The following is a 24,738-nucleotide window of genomic DNA, read 5'->3' as shown; positions in this document are numbered from 1 at the left end:
AAACTTGTTATTCTAATGCAATGTACACGAACGTATTCAATACACAACCCAAAGGAAGGCTGAGAACATAGTGTTTAACATCTGCGTCTGACCGTTGAATGCAACTCTGATCGTCACATTCAACGCTCACGGTGTCGTTATCGTTTGACAGCCGTCACTCCACGTCATGTTGAATCAGCTTTATATATAAATAAAATAGATGTAGGATATCAAAGTATTTCTTTATACATTTAATGTTCCTTTTGTAGTCCGGGAGCGTTTTGCTGACCAATAGGATTTCTATGTTAATTAAAAACAACTAATACCGGCCCGCATGAATGCAGACAACCTGTACCAAGGTCTGTACCTGTAAATGCAATGTAAATGTAAATTTAAATGTACCTGAATCTTCTTTTTAAACAAGTGAATAGAGTGGTGAAGTCACGCCCCTTCCGGTAGAGCCCATGGGACCTATGAGATCGAAAAATATGAATGGGTTTCAATGGAGAGAAAGTAATTATTTTCTGGTCCCAGTCTTTATATGCCCCGTATTACACATAAGTTGTTTGTGGATTTAAATGATAATTTTTCATACATAGAAAACTAAACATTTTCGTGAAGAAGTTTGATAATGTTAGTTTTTTTCCGAGGGGAGGATAAAAGCATCAAAAGAGGTGAAAACCATTATAAATTGGGGCATGTGGAAAGTTTCAGTTATGCCGATGGGGAGATTGTCGGTCTTGTCCACGCCATTCGCAGGGAGCGTGGCGGCACATACGAGAGAGATTTTCTCATTGTGTTTTCTCTACAGCCTTTAACTGAACAATTGCACAATAAACAATCAAACTCTTGACATGAAAAATTATAATTTAAATCCAAAAACAACATATGTGTAATCCGGGGCATATAAAGACTGGGATCAGAAGATAATTATTTATCATTATTTATCGTGCATTGGGGCATGTGGAAAGTTTCAGTTATGCCGATGGGGAGATTGTCGGTCTTGTCCACGCCATTCGCAGGGAGCGTGGCGGCACATACGAGAGAGATTTTCTCATTGTGTTTTCTCTACAGCCTTTAACTGAACAATTGCACAATAAACAATCAAACTCTTGACATGAAAAATTATAATTTAAATCCAAAAACAACATATGTGTAATCCGGGGCATATAAAGACTGGGATCAGAAGATAATTATTTTCTCTCCATTGAAACCCATTCATATTTTTCGATCTTATAGGTCCCATGGGCTCTGCCGGAAGGGGCGTGACTTCGCCACTGGTAATATAGAAGGAAATAGCCCAAATGTTTACTGTGTGAGCACATTCATGCATAACTTAATTATTCATGAATGTGCATGTTTTGCCTCAGAACCCAAACCAGGAGACTGGCAAGTGTCATGGGCCAGACATTAAGCAGAGTTTAAGTTCGCTCACACTAGTCTCTGGAGGAATTGATGCATGCAGTGGCCTCTCTGACAGAGTGGACTGTGTGAATTGTCTCACAAGCACACGCATGCATCTTCCACATGCATGCACTGCACCATCTATCACATGCATGCACTACATCATATATCACTACATATTCACCACATAGAACCAGAAAAAACAAAAACCAGCGCAAGGTAGCATTCCTGGCCGCACATGCGCAAGGCGATCATCACACAGCAGCACGTTGCAGAGACGTCATCCAAGCAGAAGAAGCAGCAGTAGCAGCATCAGTGGGATCGAGGTAAACACTACTTTAATGTCCTCCTCTAGGTCAACATCTCCCACACATCCGCCCTTTAACTCAGGCGTGAGGATGTTTGTCAACATGCAGGAATAGATTCAGCCTCCTGCCGCGTCTTCCTCTACTGAGATTCAACTTTTATGTGCGCCTTCTGCAGATGTCATCTGACTTCAGCTGCAGCTATGCTACGTTAGCATTAGCCGTGCTAGCAGCAGCTATGCTTTACATAAGTCGAGTTTATCGTAGCCGTCAGCTTTGCTCGGTGTTTGGTCGGGAGTTGACTTTATGTTTAATGAAATCGTTTTATTCGTACGGTTGTTAATGTAATCGCGTGTTTACTAAGTGCGTTCTTGTTAAATGTTGGTTAGCTTTTTGAGGCCAAGATGAGGCTAAATCAGATTAGGTTTAGCTGGCACGGAGGCTTTTCATTGGCTCTTTCCGCTGTCGGTCTGAGCGGAGGCCCCGCCCCGGGTAACATTGAGGACCAATTAAAATCTGAACATCTTTACGTCCTGTCCAGAAATATCACAAAATACGCAACATGAGAATTTATTAATATATAATTGTACATAATACATCATTGATATTCATTTATGCTAATCTACTTTCATAAAGGAATATTTTAATTAGTATTTAAGTTGAATACATCTATTTTATGAATAGGATAAGGAGAACCACTTTCAGATAAACCTAACGTAGTATAATATTTAGCGTTGATAAGAGTGCTTGTGGTGATGTCCACATTGGTCAGATGTTGTGTGTATTTGCTGTAATGCTAGATACTGTGTGTCCTCTTCAGTTCCTTAGTTCTAGCTGTTGTAGGGTCCAGGACAGAAGGACCTAGCTAGAGACCTCTGGTACATGGAGGACCTTAACAAGACAACCGTCCATCTGATGATAAAGTCTCTCTCTCTCTCTCTCTCTCTCTCTCTCAGATGAAGTCTCCTCCTAAACGACCTGGGATCACCTTCAAGGTCGGCGCTGAGCTTGAGGCCAGAGACCGTCAGAAGAACTGGTACACACACGCGCACACACAAATGATGTGTTATGTTAAAACAGTACTTTTCACCATAAAGAAGATGGACTATGTTATGTTATACAATGTTGTGTCATGTTATACAACAGGTACTGTGCCACCGTAGAGAAGATGGACTATGTTGTTATGTTATTTAATGTTATGTTATGTGGTGTAACAGGTACTGTGGCGACATAGAGAAGGTGGACTATGTATTGATGTTATGTTATGTAATGTTATTTTATGTGGTGAAACAGGTACTGTGCCGACATAGAGAAGTTGGACTATGTATTTATGTTATGTTATGTAATGTTATTTCATGTGGTATAACAGGTACTGTGACACCAAGAGAAGGTGGACTACGTTGTTATGTTATTTAATGTTATGTAATTTTGTATAATGTCATGTTATATAACAGGTACTGTGCCACTATAGAGAAGATGGACTATGAGAAGGAGCAGGTCCAGGTCCACTACAAGCAGTGGAGCCGTCGTCATGACGAGTGGTTTCCATGGAGCTCCCCGTACCTCCGACCGCTGGAGTCTACCAGCCTGAGGAAACAAGGACTGAGGAAGCAAGGACTGAGGAAACAAGGCCTCAGGCAGACCCGGACGCGGCCGGTACGGTTGGAGATGTTTGGCTCTAACTGGTTCCGACTGGTTTCTGTCTGTCTTCTAGAGTTTGGTTCTAAGTGGTTCTGTGTGCCAAGTTCTTTGTTGTATATGTTTGTTTTTTTTCTAACTGGTTTTAATGGGTTCTAACGGGTTCTGTGGTCTAGATGTTTGGTTGTAACTGGTTTTAACTGGTTCTGTGTTGTAGATGTTTGGACCTGGGGCCAGGGTTCTGGCCTGCTGGACCGACTGTAAGTTCTACCCAGCCAAAGTCATCCGGGCCAACAAAGATGGTGAGTGTCTCCTCTGACCCTCGAGATCAGGAAACAGACTGGAGGTTATCAACTGTACCAGTGAACAGGCTCCTTGATGTTGCTCACAGTGTGTGTGTGTGTGTGTGTGTGTGTGTGTGTGTGTGTGTGTGTGTGTGTGTGTGTGTGTGTGTGTGTGTGTGTGTGTGTGTGTGTGTGTGTGTGTGTGTGTGTGTCTCAGAATCCTACACGGTGCGTTTTGACGACAGTGTGGTGCGCACTGTGAAACCGACCAAGATAAAGCCCTTTAAAAAGGTAAGAAATTCTCCATCCTTATTGGTCGATACTGAAATACTCCCTTCTTATTGGTAGATACTGAAATACTCCATTCTTATTGGTCGATACTGCTCCCTAACTGACCGCGCGTGTGTGTGTGTGTGTGTGTGTGTGTGTAGAAGCAGAGGTCTCGGGGAGAGAAGAGTGTGGGGAGTGAGGGATGGGAGGATGCAGAGAGTGAGGAGGAGAAGAAAGGAGAGGAGGAGGAGGAGGAGGAGGAGGAGGGGGTGAAGACGGAGACGGAGACGGAGCCATCAACCTCAGCACCTGACCTGCAGAATGCTGACCACTGTAAGAGATTACCTCTGACCTCGCAGCAAACACCCACTGAATTAGAGCTGGGCTATTCAGCGCTACACTAACTAGACCCAGGTTATGTAGTAATAACTCAACTAGACATAGCTAACCAGAGCTAGGCTGTGTAGCACTAGCTAACTAAAGGTAGGTTATGTAGGGATAAGCTAACTAGAGTTAGGCGGTGCCATGCCGTAATTCCGACGCCTCATTGTTCCGACGTCTCAATGGTCCGAAATATTTCCCATTAGATCGACATGCCACTATGCCGATGGTTCAATGTTCTGAAAACGGAACCCATTGGTCCGAAGGTCCGTTTGTCCGACTTTTCAAAAAGGAGGCGCATTAGGCCGACGGTTCAATATGCCGAATAGGCCAAGGCGCAATTCCACATGTGTGATTATGAAACCAAAAATAAAAGACGATGTAGGCTAAGTTCCAGCAGTGCACTTCACCAAGCCAGACTGTTGCTGTGGGCTTGAACGGTCACAAGAGGTGAATTTATGAAGCGCACGTTATACAAGGACTAATACTGTTCCCGTAAAGAAGTCAAACGGTGATTGAAAAACAAATAACATTTTTATCTTTAGTAGCTTTAGGGCCTATATGTGTTGTTTCCTGCGTTTACAGTGGGCTTTTCGCCTAAATAATTTCGCTGGTATTGATTTAGTCAAACTTATACCTCATACCGTGTACTTAGTCAAGTGTGTGTGTGTGTGTGTGTTCGTGCCCGTGTTGAGAATTAGACCTACGCTCTCTGTCCATGGGGCTGAAACACTGTGTCGAAATGAAGTGAAGCGCTGTCACTTTGCTCTCCAATATTCATCGTGAACGTGATATGTAGGCCTATGTTGTATTTTGGAGAGAGAGTGAGAGAGAGCGAGGTATAAAACTCTTTATATGTAGGCCTATTCGGTATATTGAACCGTCGGCCTAATGCGCCTCCTTTTTGAAAAGTCGGACAAACGGACCTTCGGACCAATGGGTTCCGTTTTCGGAACATTGAACCGTCGGCATAGTGGCATGTCGATCTAATGGGAAATATTTCGAACCAGTGAGACGTCGGAACAATGAGGTGTTGGAATTACGGGCAGGCCCCGAGTTAGGCTACGTAAAACGAAGCTAAGTAGAGTAGCTTAAACTAGAACTAAGCTGAGTAGAGCTAAGCTTACTAGAGCTAAGCCGTGTAGAGGCTTAGCTCTAGAGGAGCTATTGGTAGGTTCTATTTTTTTACTAAAGTAACTAGAGCTAGGCACACCAGCTAGGCTATGTAGCTCTAAGACTTAGTAGAGCTAGGCTGGGGCGAGCGTGTCTGGGTAGCGCTGTAGCTACACTATCTAGAGCTAGCTGTGTAGATCATTTTCAGTCCCCCTGGCAAGTCATCTAACAGCTGATTGGTCTATCTGGTCCAGGCCCAGCAGTTGGAGCTCAGAATCAGCCAACCAGCAGCCAGCAGGAGCTCTCGGAATCCACCCTGACAGAAAGAGGTAACTAATCATCACTCTTTCAGGGGATAGAGAGACCTTTAGCTTACCTCTCTTTCTCCCTCAGATTCACTTTGTTGAAAACGTATGTTACGTTGCAACGCACGAAACGTACAATGAGATGTAAAAAACGAGTCTAGTCAAAGTCAAAAAATAAAAGACAAAATGGATAAAACTAAAATTGTAAGTCAATATTAAAATATCACTGTAAAGATGTATGTATTCATCTCGCTCTTTCTCCAGATACTCTGTTGGAACGTCAGGCCCACCTGCCAACAACGCATAAATTCAGCAGAGAACCACGTAATATACACACACACGCACGCACGCACGCGCGCGCACACACACAACCACACACACAAGTATAACCCATGGCGTGTGTTTCCAGTCTACAGGGCGATAAAGAACCAGCCCCCCCCAATCATGTCTATCGAGCTGGACCACAACCCGTTCAAATGTCCAGCGGCGGACTGTACCAAGTCGTTCAGGAAGGGGAGTCTGCTCCACTACCACATCAAGTACTACCACTCGGACCAGCATTTCGAAGGCCAGGCCAGCCAGCAGGGAACCCCATGGTACATTGTCCCTTCACTTCCTGTAGCTTAGGAATATGTTGGTGACTCCCTATAGCCTAGCACTCTGCTGGTCACTTCCTGTAGCCATCGGCAGGCTATTAATTCCCTCTACAGGAGCAGTTTTGTGCTGATGATGACAACCCTTTCCAAGACGGTTGACCTATAGTGCACTTATATGGTGCATTCCAATCATTTCCTGTTCTAAAAGGAAGTGTCAGAATACCGAATGGTACTTTGATTAAGAAGTTTACAAGTACATGATCCAGTTCTTATGTCTAGCTCTCATAAACACATTCTGCTACGGGGATTGATCGAGTAGCTTTGTCCAACTTTGTATTTTTGTGATGGTTCACTAGCTCAGAGTAGTGACTTTGTCCGTGTGTTTACGTGTCGGTCAACTAGTTCAGAGTAGTGTTTGTGGAATCGAGCTTAAGGAGAGGTTGTTATTGGTTGTTCCAGGCGGAAGCGCTCGTCCTCTGAGGGGCGGGACTTCCTGTCAGAGAGAAGGAAGGAGAACCAGAGTAACAACAATACCCATCACCGTGACAAAGCGGATCACATCACCACGGCAACAGGTTGGAACCCACTCACTCACCCACTCACACACCCCCTTTCCACCCGCCCTGCTGAGGAACACCATGTGACCGTATGTGTGTGTGTGTTTGTGTTTGTGTGTCTGTGTGTGGGAGAAGAGGTGAAGCTAGAGGAAGGGAGGGAGGAGCCGGAGGGAGGGAGGGAGGAGCCAGAGGGAGGGAGGGAGGAGCCAGAGAAGGAGAAGAGAGAGAGGAGGGACTTCATGAGGATGAAGACGAAGAAGAGGAAGAAGAAGGGCAAGAAGAGACGTCACACAGGTGAGACACCGACGAAGGAGTCCCAGACGACAACACCCGGCGTCGTCATGACGACTGACCCTCTCCATGTTGCCTTCTCAGGACTGTGTAGCAGTGATGAAGAACGACCCCCCATCACCCTCACCCTGTCCACCAGACACACACACCCACCCCCCCACGGTGAGACACTCACTCACTCACTCACTCACTCACTCACTCACTAACTCACTCAATCTCTAATTAAATCACACATTCTCTAACTCTGACCCCGCCTCTTTCAGCTGACGAGGGAAGCGATTGGTCGACGCTGACGGCAGAGAGTGGGGAGGACTCGTCCCCCTGGCCAGTTACCATGGAGATGGAGGACTGCGAGGTGGTCAGGTGTGTGTGTGAGGTGGAAGAGGAGAACGACTTCATGATCCAGGTACGCACACGCACACACAGCCAAACCTTTCCTGCAGACTCCACATATTCATCATTTAATATACATTAGTATGTACATTATTTTTTGTTTAATTTTCCAATTTCACATCTGTCTCCCTCTCCAGTGTGAGTTGTGTCTGTGCTGGCAGCATGGTACCTGTATGGGCCTCTATGAAGACAATGTCCCACACTCCTACATCTGCTACAGCTGCAGAGACGCTACAGGTACACACACACACACACACACACACACACACACACACACACACACACACACACACACACACACACACACACACACACACACACACACACACACACACACACACACACACACACACACACACACACACACACGTGTTTGTTGGTTTGTTTTCATCCTGTTATGTCGACCCTCAGGTTGGAAGCGGGGTCGTTACTTCCTGTCGGACTCTGATTGGCTGAGGTCGGGTCACATGTTCGGCCTGTCGTGCGTGAGGGAGAACTACTCTGAGCTCAACGCCTCCAAGATCACACACACCACCCAGTTGCTGGCGCACACACTCGGCCTCACCCAGGTCCTCAGAGGCCTGCAGCTCAAAATGTGCCTCCTACAGTAGGTCCTCCTCCGTCTGCTCCTATTGGCTCTCTAGTGATGACATCATATACATCATATACCTTAGTGGTGATATATTGTATATGTTAGTACGCTAGTGACAACATATCATATACATTGTTTATGTTGGTGCATAATTAATTATATCACTTCATGTTTCCTGTCTCCCAGCTGCCCCACCCACCCAGACCTGCAGCTGTGGAGGTTACCGTGGAGATCGGGGGAGGGGCCAACCGCCCTAGCCAATCAGAGAGCCGATACAGAAGGGAGTAACAGTGGTTTGGCTGGGTCGTACGTCAGCAGTGAACACTGCTACCAGAAGACCGAAGCATCATGGGAAAATGAGGAGAAACATGAGAATATAACAGCTAGTGGAACCAGCCAGAACTACAAGGTACTGTTACAGTCTGTCCTCTATCACAGCTACAGTCTGTCCTTTATCACAGTTAGTCTGTCCTTTATCACAGTTACAGTCTGTCCTATAGTCTGTTCTTAATCATAGTTACATTCTGTCCTTTATCACAGCTACAGTCTGTCCTTTATCACAGCTACATTCTGTCCTCTATCACAGCTACAGCCTGTCCTTTATCACAGCTACAGTCTGTCCTTTATCACAGCTACAGTCTGTCCTTTATCACAGCTACAGTCTGTCCTTTATCACAGCTACAGTCTGTCATTTATCACAGCTACAGTCTGTCCTTTATCACAGCTACAGTCTGTCCTTTATCACAGCTAAATTGTGTCCTTTATCACAGCTACAGTCTATCCTTTATCACAGCTACAGTCTGCCCTCTATCACAGCTACAGTCAGCTCTATCACAGCCTCAGTCCGTCCTCTATCACAGCTACAGTTTCCTTCATCACAGCTACAGTCTGTTCTTTATCCCAGCTTCAGTCTGTCCTCTATCACAGCTACAGCCTGTCCTCTATCACAGCTACAGCCTGTCCTCTATCACAGCCACAGCCTGTCCTATATCACAGCTACAGCCTGTCCTCTATCACAGCCTCAGTCTGTCCTCTATCACTGCCAGAGTCCTGTATCACAGCTCAGTGTGCCCTCTATCCCAGCTCAGTGTGTCCTGTATCACAGCCTCAGTCTGTCCTCTATCACTGCCAGAGTCCTGTATCACAGCTCATTGTGCCCTCTATCACAGCTCAGTGTGTCCTGTATCACAGCCTCAGTGTGTCCTGTATCACAGCCTCAGTCTGTCCTATATCACAGCTACAGTCTGTCCTGTATCACAGCCTCAGTCTGTCCTCTATCACAGCCAGATTCCTGTATCACAGCTCAGTGTGCCCTCTATCACAGCTCAGTGTGTCCTGTATCACAGCCTCAGTCTGTCCTATATCACAGCTACAGTCTGTCCTGTATCACAGCCTCAGTGTGTCCTCTATCACAGCCAGATTCCTGTATCACAGCTCAGTGTGTCCCCCAGCAGGATGTAGGGTGTGTGGAGGTGAAGGTGGAGGAGAGTCTGTGTGCGTCTGCAGCTGATTGTCAGCTCCACCTGCTGGAGCACATGGAGGCCCTGCACAGCCAGACCTCCACCCGCATGGACCTGATAGAGAGGGAGCTGGACGGTAACACTCACTCACTCACTCACTGACGATGGGTTAATGTCTCTACCGCACTCACTCTCTCACTCACTCACTCTGAGGATGGGTTATTGTTACTTTCTCACTCACTTACTCACTCTGATAATGGTTTAATGTCTCTCACTCACTCACTTACTCACTCTGATAATGGTTTAATGTCACTCACTCACTCACTCACTCACTCACTCACTCACTCACTCACTCACTCACTCACTCACTCACTCACTCACTCACTCACTCACTCACTTTGATGATGGGTTCATTTCTCTCACTCACTTACTCACTCTAATGATTGGTTCATGTCTCTCTCCAGTTCTAGAGTCCTGGTTGGACCATTCCGGAGAGCTGGAGCCTCCAGACCCGTTGTCCCGCCTCTCTGAGATCAAGCAACGAATCAGAAGGCTACTCTGTGACCTGGGTACCGTGAGGCGCCTGTCTGTCATCCACTGACCTTTGACCCTGTTCCCCCAGCAGGGGGCAGTGTTACCAGAGCTGACAGTGCCCCAACAGGACAGGACAAGTACTGCACCTTCACTAGCCGCTAGCATTAAGCTAGCATCACGCTAGCATCACGCCACTGGAACTGGCTCCTCCTGGAGATGCCGAGCTGGATCGTTAGCCAACACACGCTAATATGAGCTAACATAAGCTGACAGCCCCCATTACCGCGCATGAGTAAAGTGAACATCCCCTTTAGCACATGATGTTGACATGTTGTTGGCAGTTTGCCATGCCGTTATCATGTTGTTGACATGTCGTTAACATGTTGTTGACAGTCAACTATGTTGTTGACATGGTCAGTGTAAATACTAGTGGGTGCCCTGCCATGTGCTCCGGCTGTGTGACTCCCCAGGCGTATAAAGCTTTGATCTGATACGATGTGTTTTAGCATCGTAGCGCCCGGTGGCCACACGCAGCACTCGGAGGAAGGACGGCGTCCGTGGGAATGTAATTCCGATGTGCGTTACTTTTGACCCAGAGTCGGTCTCTGGTCGGCCAGCACTTTGACGCCCAGGGACACAAGATGACGCTGAGCAGGTCAGACAGCTCATCGTATGGCTATCTAGAGCTCAGCTGTCCTCCCTGCTCCTGTGATCCTCTCACCTGGCTCCTCCCCTCCCCGCCCCTCTGAGCCAATCACCTGGCTCCGCTCCACGCTAATCCCTGCTAGCACCAGCGCCTCCCAAGACACGCTAATAGACACAGGCTGCACCAGATCTTTTAACAACTCCCCCCCCCCCAACAGACCATAATAAGCACCGCTATCGCCTGGGTTACTGCATCAGGTCGTGGAGTCTCCTGAAAGCTGATTGGACTTCAACCAGGCAGTAAACATGACAATCCAGGAAGTCCTATTCTTCTGAAGGAGCGGTGTATTCCTGTTTAAAGCTCTAGTGTCTGCCGCCGTACCAGCTTCTGTCTCTGTGCTGAAACATACTGAGTATTAAGTGGAAAGCACAAACAGCTATATCTTATTTGAACTTTTATTCCAATTCCAATATTAGTTGGCCGGTGATATTCAAACCACATAATCTTTGTTATATTTCCCATGCCTGTTTCAATTTTGATGGTTTTTTATATTTCATTATATCTGACAAAAATTATCTCTATTTTCCTCGTAAAAGAGAAGAATTTATAGTGCTATAATCTGTTTTGTTTGAAGTAGGGGACTGCTAGAGACATTTAAATTTATACCACAAAGTAATTCCTGTTTCTGTTTTACTGCAACGTGAATAAACGTGTGTTTTGACGCGTGTTTGTGTGTTGGCTAGCAGTTCATAGCGGTACATGTGCGTAGGAGCGGAGGAGAGCGTGTGGTTGTGACCAGACGTTCCCGCTGGGGCATCCTGCTCTCCCTGCCAACCGGACCAGGTCCTGTCTCTGTGCCAGACCTGGGTCTTAGTACCAGAGGCGTCTGGCTGCGCACACACAGACAGTACAGGACTGATCCTGTGCATTCTGACCCTGTTATGTAGGTGTTGGACTGCATGTGAACGTCACCCAATCAAATCAAACTTTATTCACATAGCTGCGCGTTTGGTGCAAAAATGCAATACAAGGTGGTTAACAATACAATGAAGATAAAGATACAAATAATTAGTTAATAAAAATGAGTGAGCTGAATAGGTTTGTTTTAAGGCCCCTTTTAAACGTGTTCACAGATTGTGATATCCTTAGCTCATCCGGCCTTTTGTTCCAGAGGACCATAATAAAGGCTGCCTCCCCATACGTCTCTTTCTGACCCAACTCAAAGGCCAGTAGGCCTACCAGATGCCCTGAGTGACCTAGGGGGAGCAAGCATCAGAACCATGTCTGACAAGTATTCAGGCGCTAATCCATTGATTGTTTTGAACACCAATAAGAGGGTTTTAAAATCTATTCGAGAATCTATCCTCCACACAATAGCTTGATAGACGGGATGTTTCCTACAGACGGGCTCCAAGCGAGGCGCAAATAGAGGGGCTCTGAGATTGCTATAGCTGTGCCAAACTCTGAAATCAAACGACAAGTCCGTTGTTTAGGTAGTACTAGCCCCGCCCCCGGGGCGTCTACAAGCGCCGCCCCTCAGCGTGGAGCCAAATTACAGACGACCAGAATCCGCTCGCTAGCCTAGCCGACTGTTAGCCTCTGATAAACCAGTCCTGTTTCCTGAACTCAGAGCGAACGGTAAGTACAGGCTGACGCTGCTAATGATTAAGCTGATGGTGTATTGATGAGTAGCGTCACGTCAACGTCGTATATTCGATAGCGCTTCAGGAGCTAACGGTAGCTGCTAATGATAAGGACAGCTGAAGGGATCTCCGTTTAACCCCCGGTAACCATGCCAACAACGTGTCAAAGTGCTCGATATACATCACGTTGTTGCAGTGATGCGGGGTGGGAACGCACCAGGTAGTGGTGAAGGAGGATGCGAGGGAAACATGATGCTGATTATCATGTTCAGCCTTATGGTGGTCATGTATCATGTATGTATCATCTATTGCATACATCATGTATGTATCATGTCTTATCTACAACGTGTATGTCTCAGGCTCAGCCTAATAGTGATCATGTATGTATCATGTATTACATCCATCATGTATGAATCATGTATGTTCAGCATGATCGTCATCATGTGTATATCATGTTCTGCCTTATGGTGGGCATGTATGTATCATGTATGTAGCATGCATTACATGCATCATGTATGTATCATGTTCAGCCTGATGGTGATCATGTATGCATCATGCTCAGCATGTGGTGATCATGTCGGATCCAGAGATGCTGAGTTCTGCGAGGCCAGGGATATTAAGGTCCACCAGATCTTCAGTCAGATTGACCCTCTAGTAGAATGAAGCTCTGATGTGTGTTGGTGGAGGAGGAAGTGGCAGAAGGTGTGTGTGTGTGTGTGTGTGTGTGTGTGTGTGTGTGTGTGTGTGTGTGTGTGTGTGTGTGTGTGTGTGTGTGTGTGTGTGTGTGTGTGACTGAGAGATGTGATGCCAACAGCTTCTTCGGAAACATTGGTTACTTAGCAACAGCAGGGTAGAAATGCTGTGAGCAGAAGCAGGATGGGCACTGAAAACGAACACTACCTAACCCTGTCATTAGGGGGCGTTACCTAACCCTCTCATTAGGGGGAGTTACCTAACTCTGTGATTAGGGCTCTTGTTACCTCACCCTGTCATTAGGAGGCGTTACCTAACCCTGTCATTAGGGGATGTTACCTAACCCTGTCATTAGGGCTCGAGTTACCTAACCCTCTCATTAGGGCTCAGTTGTTGTCTAATGTTGTCTGCCTGGCCCCGCCCAACAGCTTGATTGACAGCCGAGTGGACCAGTGATGGAGGAGCTACATGATGTTCAGCTGACTGAGATCAAACCACTGCTAACAGGACAGGTAAATAACCATGTGACTGAGGGTCAAAGGCCCCCCAAGACCCTCTAAGGTCCACAACATCACTCCCCGTAAGAGGTCAATTAGATGTTCTTCTTGTTATCACTGAGGTTATTCAGGATGTTTTGAATCTCTCTCTTTATCTCTGTCTCTACAGAGTGGAACCAACCTGCAGGACTTCGACTGTCAGGTCAGTTTTGTGTGTGTTTGTCTGTGTGTGTTTGTGAGAGACAGGATGTAGGGGGAGGGATACTCTTTGTCAGGAGGTCAGCCAGAAGATGATTGGCTGTTCTACTTATGGCACTCAGCCAATCCCTGCTCTCTCTGATCTAGTCCCTCCCTCTCCGGTAGGTGTTTGAGGTCCGTTCCTGCTAGGATAGGGTCCAGGAACACGTAGAGTTAGCACGTTTACATCCAGGAGAACGTAAAGTTAGCCTTTTTAGATCCAGGAACACGTAAAGTTATCCCCTCTACTTCCAGGATTGTGTCCTACATTCGTCTAAATTCCAATTCGGAAAAATGACGTTGATCGTCAAATGAGTAATCCTTTTTTGTGAGGAAACTGAGTTTGTGTTGCAGAATGCTTTAATATGTTTCTCAGAAGAGGCATTTCTGCCCTATATTGAAACATAACATAATTCCTGTACCATAATGCATCCTGTTCCCCGCTAGCAGGATGAGTTATGGTCTGGATCTGTTGTCTCTGGGTTTGGGGGGGGGGGGGCAGTTTTGGTAGCTACAACCGGCTATTCGTCTTTAGCTATTAGCCTTTAGTTGTTAGACTTCAGCTAAGGAGGTATGGATTGGTTGGGCTGATTGGTTACCATGGTGTCTGGTGGTTTCTGATTGGTCAGGAGCATGATGTGGAGACCCCCCATGGAGTGCTGCATGTCACCATGAGAGGGGTTACCAAGGGCAACCGTCCCACCATCCTCACCTACCATGACATCGGGCTGAACCGTGAGCACACGCGCACACACACACACACACACACACGCACACACAATTTGTATCTCATACTGTACGCACACAATAATAACTGGTCTAATTGTGTGTGTGTGTGTGTAGATAAGTCTTGTTTCAACAGTCTGTTTAACTACGAGGACATGCAGGAGGTGACCCAACATTTCTCTGTCCTGCATGTGGACGCCCCGGGACAGCAGGACAACGCCCCCCCCTTCCCTTCAGGGTAACACGCACTCACTCACTCACTCACTCACTCACTCACTCACTCACTCACTCACTCACTCACTCACTCACTCACGGTGTAACGGTACACGTATTTGTACCGAACCGTCACGGTACATGCACTTCGTAAATGTGGCTTATATAGCGTTAATATGGCGAAGGTAAAGGCTTGTTTGGCGATGTGGAATTTAAAACTTGAACAATGTACAAAGTAATTAAGGTGCAAAGTCAAACCGGAGAAGTGATTCAGGAAATGATTTTGAGGACCAATCACCGCCCTTGCCGTCTCCATTGCGTCGACCAATAGGTTCATGGCGTCGACGGTTAGTTAAAAAATATTGGCTCCGCACGTAAGCCATGAAGAGGGTCTCCGACAGTCTCGGGGATATGAAACGTTCGTTTTGGAGCACAAATACCACATGTACGCGCCGATTCTACCAAAACACTATAAACTTGGAATGATGGGACATCAACATGCACACCTACATACACAACTCTATATATATATATATATATATATATATATATATATATATTTATACAACGGGGGGCCTAAATCCAGCGATCTGATTGGTTCCTAACCGTTGTATAATGAGCGTATACATAACTGCTATGACGCCCGATCATTTTGTGAAAGTATCACTCTGCGCCTTGAAGTGGAAACCGTTACAACCGTTCTCTCGGAGGGACGCTAAAGTGTGTTGCAAAGCGACCGTCGTGCATTTTGAAGGCAGCCAGGAGGGACTACTTTTTGGTGGTCTTTTATAAAACGGCTACTTTGACTTTCTTGGTTTCTTTTTAAATGTAGTGTGTCTATGACTTTCGTTTCGCCATAACAGTAACCGTTGTATAAAAGCAATAGATCACGGCAGTCAGTGGCATGTGCTCATTATACCACTGTGAAGGGGGTCGCCGGCCCTCCGCTGCGCGTCGGGGCCGGACAACGCCCCTTAACAGTGGTATAATGAGCACATACCACAGCCTGGCGTGATCTATTGCTTAAATATATATATATATATATATATATATATATATGCATACTATTATGTGTGTGTCTCTGTCTCTGTGTAGGTACAAGTACCCCACCATGGATGAGTTGGCAGAAATGCTGCCTTGTGTCCTCACTCAGCTACAGTAAGGAAGACACACGATAATGAAATAGATCAATAGATGATGAAATAGATCAGTAGATAATGAATAGAGCAGTAGATAATAAATAGATCAGTAGATAATGAATAGATCAGTAGATAATGAATAGATCTTGGATCATTTGATAATGAATGATTCGGTCTTGATCATTAGGTAATGAATGAATAGCTCTTGATCATTAGATAATGAATGAATGGATCTTGGATCATTCGATAATGAATGAATAGCTCTTGGATCATTCGATAATGAATAGGTAGATCAGTAGATAATGGATGAGAGATGGATGACTGGATAATGGAGGGCTTGGTGTTCTGTGTTTAGGGTAAAGAGCGTCATCGGTATTGGAGTCGGAGCTGGAGCTTACATCCTCACAAAGCTGGCTGTAAGTTCAACATAAACCCTACCCCAACCTGCCCGCACCTGATGTTTAGAACAGGACCTCCAGATGATGGCGACCTGTCCCGTAGACTAACTAGATGTTGAGATCAGGACCTCCAGATGATGGAGACCTGTCCCGTAGACTAACTAGATGTTTAGATCAGGACCTCCAGATGATGGCGACCTGTCCCGTAGACTAACTAGATGTTGAGATCAGGACCTCCAGATGATGGCGACCTGTCCCGTAGACTAACTAGATGTTTAGATCAGGACCTCCAGATGATGGCGACCTGTCCCGTAGACTAACTAGATGTTGAGGAGTTGAGTTTTCCATTTGATGACTCGATGGTTCTGATGTGTGCAGCTGACCGAGCCGGCCTTGGTGGAGGCTCTGGTTCTGATCAACGTCGACCCCTGCGCCAAGGGCTGGGTGGACTGGGCCGCAGCCAAGGTAACGCACACGCACGCAGACACACACAGGCATGCACACACACAGTGTATATTGTGATACACATCATGTATATTGTGATACACATCGTGTACAGTATGTTGTGATATCCATCATGTATGTTGTGATATCCATCATGTATGTTGTGATATACATCATGTGTATTGTGATACACATCGTGTACAGTATGTTGTGATATACATCATGTGTATTGTGATACACATCGTGTACAGTATGTTGTGATATCCATCATGTATGTTGTGATATACATCATATATGTTGTGATATACATCATGTATGTTGTGATAAACACCCTGTGTATTGTGATTCACATCGTGTGCAGTATGTTGTGATATACATCATGTATGTTGTGATATACATCATGTATGTTGTGATATACACCCTGTGTATTGTGATATACATCGTCGATATTGTTATTGTGTTGTCAGTTCAGCGGCTGGACCAGTACCCTGGTGGACAATATCATGAGTCACCACTTCAGTCCGGTAAGTACACACTGGTAGAGACACACTGGTAGAGACACACTGGTAGAGACACACTGGTAGAGAGACAGACAGACAGGTAGAGAGACAGACAGACAGACAGGAAGAAGGAAAGACCAGTAGAGACAGAAAGGGGTAGACAGACAGACAGGCAGAGAGACAGACAACCAGGAAGAGCGAAGGACAGGAAGGGGTACACAGACAGACGGGCAGAGAGACGGGTAGAGTGTCTTACAGACGGACATGCCGACAGGTAGAAAGAAAGGTATTGAGGAACATGCAGACGGGTAGAGATGGACATACAGCATGTCTCCCCTCCTGCAGGACGAGATATCTGACAACCTGGAGATCATCCAGACGTTCCGCCTGCACATCTCCCAGGACATCCCCCAGGAGAACCTGGGCCTGTTCTACACCAGCTACGACAGGTAGAAGCACTACTAGTACCACTAGTACCAACACTGGTACTACTAGTACCAATACTAGTACTGCCACATCCCCCAGGAGAATACTTAATTGTGTGTGTGTGTCTGTGTGTGTGTGTGTGTGTGTGTGTGCGTGTGTAGTCGTCTTGAGCTGCCGATTGAACGTCCGATCCCTGGCCTGAACGAACACACAGTCACCACCCTCAGGTATTTTCTCTTTCTGTCTCTGTCTCTGTCTCTGTCTCTCCGTCTCTAACCTGTGTGTGTGTTGCAGCTGCCCTGCTCTCCTGGTGGTGGGGGACACTTCGCCTGCCGTGGATGTCGTGGTGAGTCATGACAGCAGAGTCAGGTTTACATTCCATTTATTCTGCAGCTGCTTCTGTCCCGAGCGACTTCCAATGAGTGCTTCAAGCAGTGGGGTTCAACAGAAGGGAGCCGGAACCACCGGAGGAGATCCAAAATGGAAAAAAAAAAACAGAATCTTGATTTTACATGTTTATTTCTTTCATGGGCCAACAACGTAACCGTCAGGATGTTACCGCGACAACAGAACCGTCAAGGTGTTACCGTGAGAACATGAGAAGAGTCAGGGTGTTGCCATGCCACAACAGAACAGTCAGGTTGATACTGTGACAACAGGAGAACAGTCATGGTGTTACCATGACAACATGGGAACAGTCAGGGTGTTACCCTTACAACAAGAGAAACGTCAGGGTGTCACCATGAAAGCAACGGCAAAGACGGGGTGTTACCGTGACAACAACAGAACAGTCGGGGTGTTACCGTTGCAATATGAGAACAGTCAGTGTTACCATGACAAAAATGGACCGGTCAGTGTGTTACCGTGACAACATGTTCTGTGTTCCCAGGTGGAATGTAACTCCAGACTCAACCCCACCAAGACCACCCTGCTAAAGGTAGGCTTCTGCCTGTCTGTGATCCACTCTGTCACTCTATCTTATCATTCTGTCTGTCTATCTGTCTGTCATCCTGTCTGTCCCCTTTCCATTCTTTCTGTAATCTAAGTCTATGTCGAACGTCTGTAAGGACCTGTTATGGTTGTCAGGCTTCATAACGTGTTGTTCCCTGCTCCTCCACCAGATGGCAGACTGTGGCGGGCTGCCCCAGGTGGTGCAGGTGAGTCTCACACCACTACCATATTCATACAGCTGCTCTGATCTATATCTATATCACACTGATCTCAAATGGATCCGTATTTATAGATACCATGCAAGTAACTGTTAAAAAATTTAATAAAGTGCATAATAAGTTCAAAACTATCAGTTCATACATGTAGTGACTTCTTAATGAGATAATAACTATATGTTCATGTAATGACTTCTTGATGAGGTAATAACCATGTCCTATGTTCTCTGTCCAGCCAGGGAAGCTAGCGGAGGCGTTTAAATACTTTGTCCAGGGAATGGGATACAGTGAGTAACCTGCTTCTCCTTCAGCCGGCTCATTTACCTGTCTTATTCGCTGACCAGTTAGTTAGCAAGCGCACCGGTAATTTACGTGACTAGCTAGCTAATTTACGTGAGTAGCTTGGTAATTTACCTGACTAGCATGCTAATTTCTGTGACTAGCTACCTAATTTCCGGGACTAGCTAGCTCATTTTCGCTTGCTAGCATAGATGCCTATCTAGCTTAGAGGACTAGTTGATGTGATGACCTAACTCTAGCAGTGCTTTCTGTAATGGCTTCTCTTGATACCTTGACAACGATTGGACCAACCCTAAGCCAATCGCAGTGACCCCTTTGATTATATAAGCCAACACCAGTATAAATTGCTGATACCTTGCATTATACATTTAGCAAAGCTAATAACGTATTTATATTCCTTCCAAAGACAATGTAGAGAAAATGTATGTTATTAAGATGTCCTGATGTCGCCTCTCCTCACTGCAGTGTTTAGTGTGTCTGCCTGTACCACTGTTCTGTGTTTGAAATGCTACAAAATACTAGTTTGTGTGTGTGTGTGTGTGTGTGTGTGTGTGTGTGTGTGTGTGTGTGTGTGTGTGTGTGTGTGTGTTGATCGCTGTTGCCTCTTCTCTCTTCCTCCTCTAGTCCCCCATGTTGTGTTAAGCAACCTAAGAACCAATCAGGTATCAGGATTTAACCTAGCAGGTGTAACCCCGCCCCTTAGCTCACTCCCCTCATTGGCTGATGGTTAAACAATCTGCCCTCTGTCTGCTTGTCTTTACAGTCCACCTGTCTCACTGCCTGTCTCACTGTCCAAGTGTCTGTTTAACTGCTAACTCTGCCTGTGTCTGTCTGTCGGTCAGTCTATACCCTAGTGTGCATGTGCTTGTGTGTGTGTGTGTGTGTGTGTGTGTGTATGAATCTGAACCCAGTCCCTCTGATATTTCGGGCCCCAATATCATTTGCATGGTAACCACTACCATCCCCCGACCCCACTACAAGTGAACTTGTGATATTGCCTGTGTGTTCTATCATATACATCACTATATTCCAGAAGTGTAGTCTCCCCCAGATGCTAAAGCCAGTATAACAGCCTGTTTTTCACCCCCTAGTGGCTACAGTGTGTATTACAAGGTTTGTCACACCCTGGTGGCAACAGTGTGTATTACAATGTTTGTCACACCCTGGTGGCAACAGTGTGTATAACAGTGTTATGTGTATAACAGCCTCTCTGTCACACTGTAGTGGCTACAGGGTGTATCAGTATGTATCAAACCGTAGTGGCCACAGTGTGTATAACAGTGTTTTCTCTCTCTAGTGCCCACCGTCAGTATGACTCGTCTGGTCCGCTCCAGAACTCACTCTGCGTCCAGCATTGGGTCAGGGGAGAGCATTCGTAGCCGCGGTACCGCCAGCGGCCTGACAGAGGGCGCCACCACCCCAAAACACATGCCAAGCCTCCCCATGGAGGTCAGCGCCTAAACAACCCAGCACCCTCTCCTTCCTCCCCGCAGTTGATGTACTCTGAACTAGTGACTGCATGACCTCCCGACCAGCAGACGTTATTTATTGGAAACATTTCGTCCTCCATCTTCCGTTCAGCTTGCTCTCGTTAGTACCGGTCTTTTTCTTAAATCCTTACTGTAGCCGCCCGCTCGGGTAGCTTCTCTAACTAGCATAGCGGCTCTGTGTTAGCTTCTCTACCTAGCATAGCGGAACTGTGTCAACGGTGCGTGAGCAGAAGTAGTGTACCTTGAATAGTCTCCATTGGCTGCTGTGTTACTGCATGGCCATGTGTCGCTGCCCCCTAGTGGACGGAGGTTCTGTTTTGATTCTGTTCTCTTCTGGAATCCTTCAACACCCAGTACCGTTTCCATGTCTAGTTAGATGATGTCCAAGCCCAGTTCAGTTTGATATATAAGGTCATTAACCAGGAAAGCCTAGTTCAGTTTGTTATACGGTTATTATTTCTGTGCCCATCTTGATGTACTATTTATTACATTGTATTTATTCCGATTTGTATGGAAAGATGTTGTTTGTACTGAAACTTAAAAATTTGTACTAAATAAAACATGTTGTAACAAAGTTGTGATTTATTGTTTATAAAACAACGTATCAAATGGAACATGGAAACATTGACCATCAGCCTGCTCAGACCGGTTCTAACCAGCTCTGACCGGCTTAAGTCGACTCCGGCCCTCTTCCAACACCGGTTCTGATTGGAGAGAAAGGTTTTCTTGTCAACAGGAAGAATAGTCCAGGAGGAGGTTTGGCCCGGTCCAGAGGACTAACAGGCTGAAGGAGGTCTGGTTAGGGGTCCAGGGCTAGGAGGCTGGAGGACTGGTCTTGCTGCACAGGCGAGCCAGGAGTCCGGCCATCTGCAGCAGTGAGTTGACCCCCTCCACAATCCTCATGTGGGTGTAGCCGATCTCCTGCAACACACCAACACGTTAGAGGTGTGTGTGTGTGTGTGTGTGTGTGTGTGTGTGTGTGTGTGTGTGTGTGTGTGTGTGTGTGTGTGTGTGTGTGTGTGTGTGTGTGTGTGTGTGTGTGTCCCCCACCTTGATGAACTCCAGCTTCAGGTACTCGGCCATCTGGTAGGTCTTGCAGACCCTGAAGATGTTGCCCATGATGTCCTCGGGGGAGTAGCCCAGCGCCCACAACTCCTCCACCACCTTGTAGGCCCCGTCCACGTCCCCCTCCACGCAGCGACCCAGCATGCCCTTCACCAGCAGGGGGTGGGGCTCGTCACACACCTTGAACACGTTGGTGCTGTCGATGTAGCCGAAGCCCGAGTGGGTCGACTGCAGGTTGTTGAGTGCCTGGAGACCACAGGGAGTAGAGTTACAGGAAGTACTGTGTTACAGGAAGTAAAGGAAGTACTGTGTTAAAGGAGGCATCGCGTTAGAGGTAGTACAGGAAGTATCGTGTTAGAGAAACAATAGGAAACTGTTACAGGAAGCACCATGTTCCAGGAGGCACTTTGTTACAGGAAGTACCGTATTACAGGAAGTACAAAGTTACAGGAAGTAAAGGAAGTACTGCGTTACAGGAAGCATCGCGTTTGAGGTAGTACAGGAAGTATCATGTTGTAGGAATAGGAAACTGTTACAGGAAGCACCATGTTACAGGAGGCACTTTGTTACAGGAAGTACAAAGTTACAGGAAGTAAAGGAAGTACTGCGTTACAAGAAGCATCGCGTCAGAAGTAGTACAGGAAGTATGGTGTTACAGGAACAACAGGAAACGGTTACAGGAAGCACCATGTTCCAGGATTTACTTTGTTACAGGAAGTACCGTGTTACAGGAAGTACCGCGTAACAGGAAGTACAATGTTACAGGAAGTACAGAGGTTCCAAAAACTACAAGAAGCACAGCAGAAGTACAAAAGACACCGGACATGAGGTGCAGTCACATGAACCATAATCCAAATACTTCAGAACTCCATCCCAAACCCCATCCAACCAGCAGCAGCTGTCTCAAGCCCCCACCCGTCTCAGGCCCCCACCTGTCTCATGTCTCCCTGGGCGGTGAAGATGACGGCCTCCAGGCCGTCGGGGCAGACGGAGAGCTCCTCCAGCTCCACCACCTGCTGCAGGCGGGCCAGCACCTGGCCGTCTGTCAGCTTGCTGTAGCGCAGCACGGCGCAGCGCGACTGGATGGGCTCGATGATCTTGTCGGAGGCGTTGCAGGCCAGGGCGAAGCGCGTCGTCTTGGAGTAGATCTCCATGATCCTTCTCAGAGCCTGCTGTGCCCCGTCCGTCATGCTGTACAGCGTCAAATAGACACCTGTTCATACAGCTGTTCATCCACACAGTCACCTGTTCATCCATACATTAGTGATTCATACAATACCCTGTCCATCCATACGTCTAGTGATTCATACAATCACCCGTTCATCCATACATCTATTGATCCATTAATTCACCTTTTGATCCATACGTATAGTGATTCATACATTCACCTGTTCATCCATACATTCACCTTGTTCTAGGTAACTATTATATGCGTGTGTTGGACAATCCAACGGAGTGCTTCTGATCACAATCAAATAGTTTTCAATGTTTTTCATTCTGTAATGTTAATTACAGTTAAACCTATTGCTGCATGCTCTTTCTAAACACTAAAGATGCATCACAGCTCGACATCAGAGCCGTTTATTTGTAATAGCTGAACGTTGGAGACAGACAGACCTGTCAGCCTCGTCCAGGATGATGACCTTGTGTCGTCCTTTGGGAAGTGTGACCTTCTGCTGGGCGAACATCTTGATCTTGTTCCGTACCACGTCGATACCCCTGTACATCACATGTTACCACATCACACATTACCATGACTACCACTACGTCATACCCCTGTGCATCACATGTTACCATGACTACCACATCACACGTTACCATGACTACGTATGCCCCTGTACATCACACGTAACCATGACTACCACCATGTGGATAGTATACCCCTGTACATCACATGTTACCATGGCTACCACATCACACGTAAACATGACTACCACCACCCCTGTACATCACACATTACCATGACTGCCACGTTACCATGACTACCACCACGTCGATACCCCAGTACATCACTGGTTACCATGACTACCATGTCGATACCCCTGTACATCACAGGATAGCGGTAACCATGACGATAACCCTTTAAAACATCCCACGTTACCATGATTACCATATCACACGTTAGCATGACTACCACATCACACGTTAGCATGACTACTGCGTCGGGACCCCTCACCTCTCATTAGAAGCGTTGAGCTCCAGCACCGCGTCCTTCATGGACGCGCCGAGCAGGGCTCTGGCCAGGCAGAGGATGCTGGTGGTCTTCCCGGTCCCCGGAGGCCCTGGAGACACGACCGGTTGTTCATAACGGGGTGGAACATGAGTACAGAGACACAGCCAGCGTGGTCTTACTGCTTGACAGCGCGGCCGTTAAGCACGAACATTTCACACATTACACACATCACATGTCACGTTACCTGCGATGATGATGTTGGGGACGTTTCCCTCCCTGGCGAACACCTCCAGCCGGCTGACTGTCTCCTCGTTACCGACTATCTGGTTGAGCTTCAGCGGCCGGTACTTCTCCACCCAGGGCAGGTCGTAGGAGCCGCCGCTGCTGGAGCTCTTCGCCGGCTCCTCTTTCATGGGAGCGGGCTCTGGTTCTGGTTCTGGTTCTGTCGGGTTCTTCATCTCCACATCCATGTTCGCCATGATGTTTACTTCCCTCCCCAGTACTTCTGTAACTTTCCCGCCCTGGTGAACCAATGACACCATCCGATTGGTTCTTCAGCAACGCAGCGTCCACTCATTGGATGAGAAGCGAGCCGTCACCGGGCGGTTGCTTTCTTCTATTTATTTTTTTTTCTATTTCTAATATTTTGATGTTATAAGTTAAAAAATTACAACTATGTTTTATTAATCAATTTAATTGCTATCAGTAGCCTAATAGAGGACGGATATCTTTTCTTTGTGTTTGTCCCATAGGATTGAATATGCAAATTAATCTTACATGATATTGAATCAATGTTATTGAAGAAAGGGGGGATGATCTATAGAGAGCGCCATATAACCCCTGATATTAATATTTCAATTCGTTTTATTCATTAAATAAA

The 24,738-nt window shown here is 46.6% G+C and overlaps 3 protein-coding genes across 6 annotated transcripts; 2 read left to right on the top strand and 1 right to left on the bottom strand.

Annotated features, from left to right (window-relative positions):
• Positions 1-1,455: 1,455 nt before the first annotated feature.
• On the top strand, positions 1,456-11,475 carry LOC115550922 (PHD finger protein 20). Of its 2 annotated transcripts, none has more exons than XM_030366329.1 (18): positions 1,456-1,709; positions 2,645-2,724; positions 3,143-3,344; positions 3,544-3,628; positions 3,828-3,901; positions 4,042-4,213; positions 5,629-5,703; positions 5,944-6,003; positions 6,089-6,275; positions 6,735-6,850; positions 6,968-7,126; positions 7,208-7,285; positions 7,387-7,529; positions 7,654-7,753; positions 7,928-8,123; positions 8,295-8,517; positions 9,563-9,704; positions 10,033-11,475. In XM_030366329.1, the coding sequence occupies exons 2-18, from the start codon at positions 2,645-2,647 to the stop codon at positions 10,167-10,169; spliced, it is 2,229 nt and encodes a 742-aa protein (XP_030222189.1). In that variant the 5' UTR covers positions 1,456-1,709; the 3' UTR covers positions 10,170-11,475. The 2 variants fall into 2 exon arrangements, with proteins under 2 accessions (XP_030222189.1, XP_030222180.1); XM_030366320.1 differs by having other exon boundaries at positions 9,560-9,704.
• Positions 11,476-11,994: 519 nt separating this feature from the next.
• On the top strand, positions 11,995-21,194 carry LOC115551224 (protein NDRG3). 3 transcript variants are annotated; one of them, XM_030366854.1, is made up of 17 exons: positions 11,996-12,386; positions 13,513-13,596; positions 13,751-13,783; positions 14,448-14,553; positions 14,662-14,782; positions 15,853-15,915; positions 16,252-16,312; positions 16,673-16,759; positions 17,206-17,262; positions 17,584-17,687; positions 17,826-17,891; positions 17,959-18,010; positions 18,554-18,601; positions 18,786-18,821; positions 19,066-19,117; positions 19,755-19,792; positions 20,428-21,194. In XM_030366854.1, the coding sequence occupies exons 2-17, from the start codon at positions 13,540-13,542 to the stop codon at positions 20,443-20,445; spliced, it is 999 nt and encodes a 332-aa protein (XP_030222714.1). In that variant the 5' UTR covers positions 11,996-12,386; positions 13,513-13,539; the 3' UTR covers positions 20,446-21,194. The 3 variants fall into 3 exon arrangements, with proteins under 3 accessions (XP_030222704.1, XP_030222714.1, XP_030222694.1); XM_030366844.1 differs by lacking the exon at positions 20,428-21,194 and having other exon boundaries at positions 11,995-12,386; positions 19,755-20,421; XM_030366834.1 differs by lacking the exon at positions 19,755-19,792 and having other exon boundaries at positions 11,998-12,386.
• Positions 21,181-24,379, bottom strand: rfc2 (replication factor C (activator 1) 2). Its single transcript, XM_030366810.1, has 6 exons — positions 24,103-24,379; positions 23,862-23,967; positions 23,303-23,404; positions 22,618-22,876; positions 21,671-21,931; positions 21,181-21,541 (listed from the first exon to the last, which is right to left on the bottom strand). The coding sequence occupies exons 1-6, from the start codon at positions 24,335-24,337 to the stop codon at positions 21,434-21,436; spliced, it is 1,071 nt and encodes a 356-aa protein (XP_030222670.1). The 5' UTR covers positions 24,338-24,379; the 3' UTR covers positions 21,181-21,433.
• Between the last annotated feature and the right edge of the window lie 359 nt (positions 24,380-24,738).

Source organism: Gadus morhua, chromosome 1 (assembly GCF_902167405.1).
Source record: "Gadus morhua chromosome 1, gadMor3.0, whole genome shotgun sequence".
In the NCBI taxonomy this organism is placed as follows: Eukaryota; Metazoa; Chordata; class Actinopteri; order Gadiformes; family Gadidae; genus Gadus; species Gadus morhua.
This window is presented reverse-complemented; position numbering and strand designations above follow the sequence as displayed.

Bases quoted from the DNA above. Each gene is read 5' to 3' on its own strand.
- LOC115550922 (XM_030366320.1), top strand. From the start codon at position 2,645: ATGAAGTCTCCTCCTAAACGACCTGGGATCACCTTCAAGGTCGGCGCT. The intron at 6,276-6,734 runs GTACATTGTCCC...TGGTTGTTCCAG, and splicing joins AGCCAGCAGGGAACCCCATG to GCGGAAGCGCTCGTCCTCTG. The intron at 8,124-8,294 runs GTAGGTCCTCCT...CCTGTCTCCCAG, and splicing joins CTCAAAATGTGCCTCCTACA to CTGCCCCACCCACCCAGACC.
- LOC115551224 (XM_030366834.1), top strand. From the start codon at position 13,540: ATGGAGGAGCTACATGATGTTCAGCTGACTGAGATCAAACCACTGCTA. The intron at 18,602-18,785 runs GTAGGCTTCTGC...CTCCTCCACCAG, and splicing joins CCAAGACCACCCTGCTAAAG to ATGGCAGACTGTGGCGGGCT. The intron at 19,118-20,427 runs GTGAGTAACCTG...TTCTCTCTCTAG, and splicing joins TGTCCAGGGAATGGGATACA to TGCCCACCGTCAGTATGACT.
- rfc2 (XM_030366810.1), bottom strand. From the start codon at position 24,337: ATGGCGAACATGGATGTGGAGATGAAGAACCCGACAGAACCAGAACCA. The intron at 22,877-23,302 runs GTCTGTCTGTCT...GACGCTGTACAG, and splicing joins ATCCTGGACGAGGCTGACAG to CATGACGGACGGGGCACAGC. The intron at 21,542-21,670 runs GTGGGGGACACA...GGTGTGTTGCAG, and splicing joins TGAAGCTGGAGTTCATCAAG to GAGATCGGCTACACCCACAT.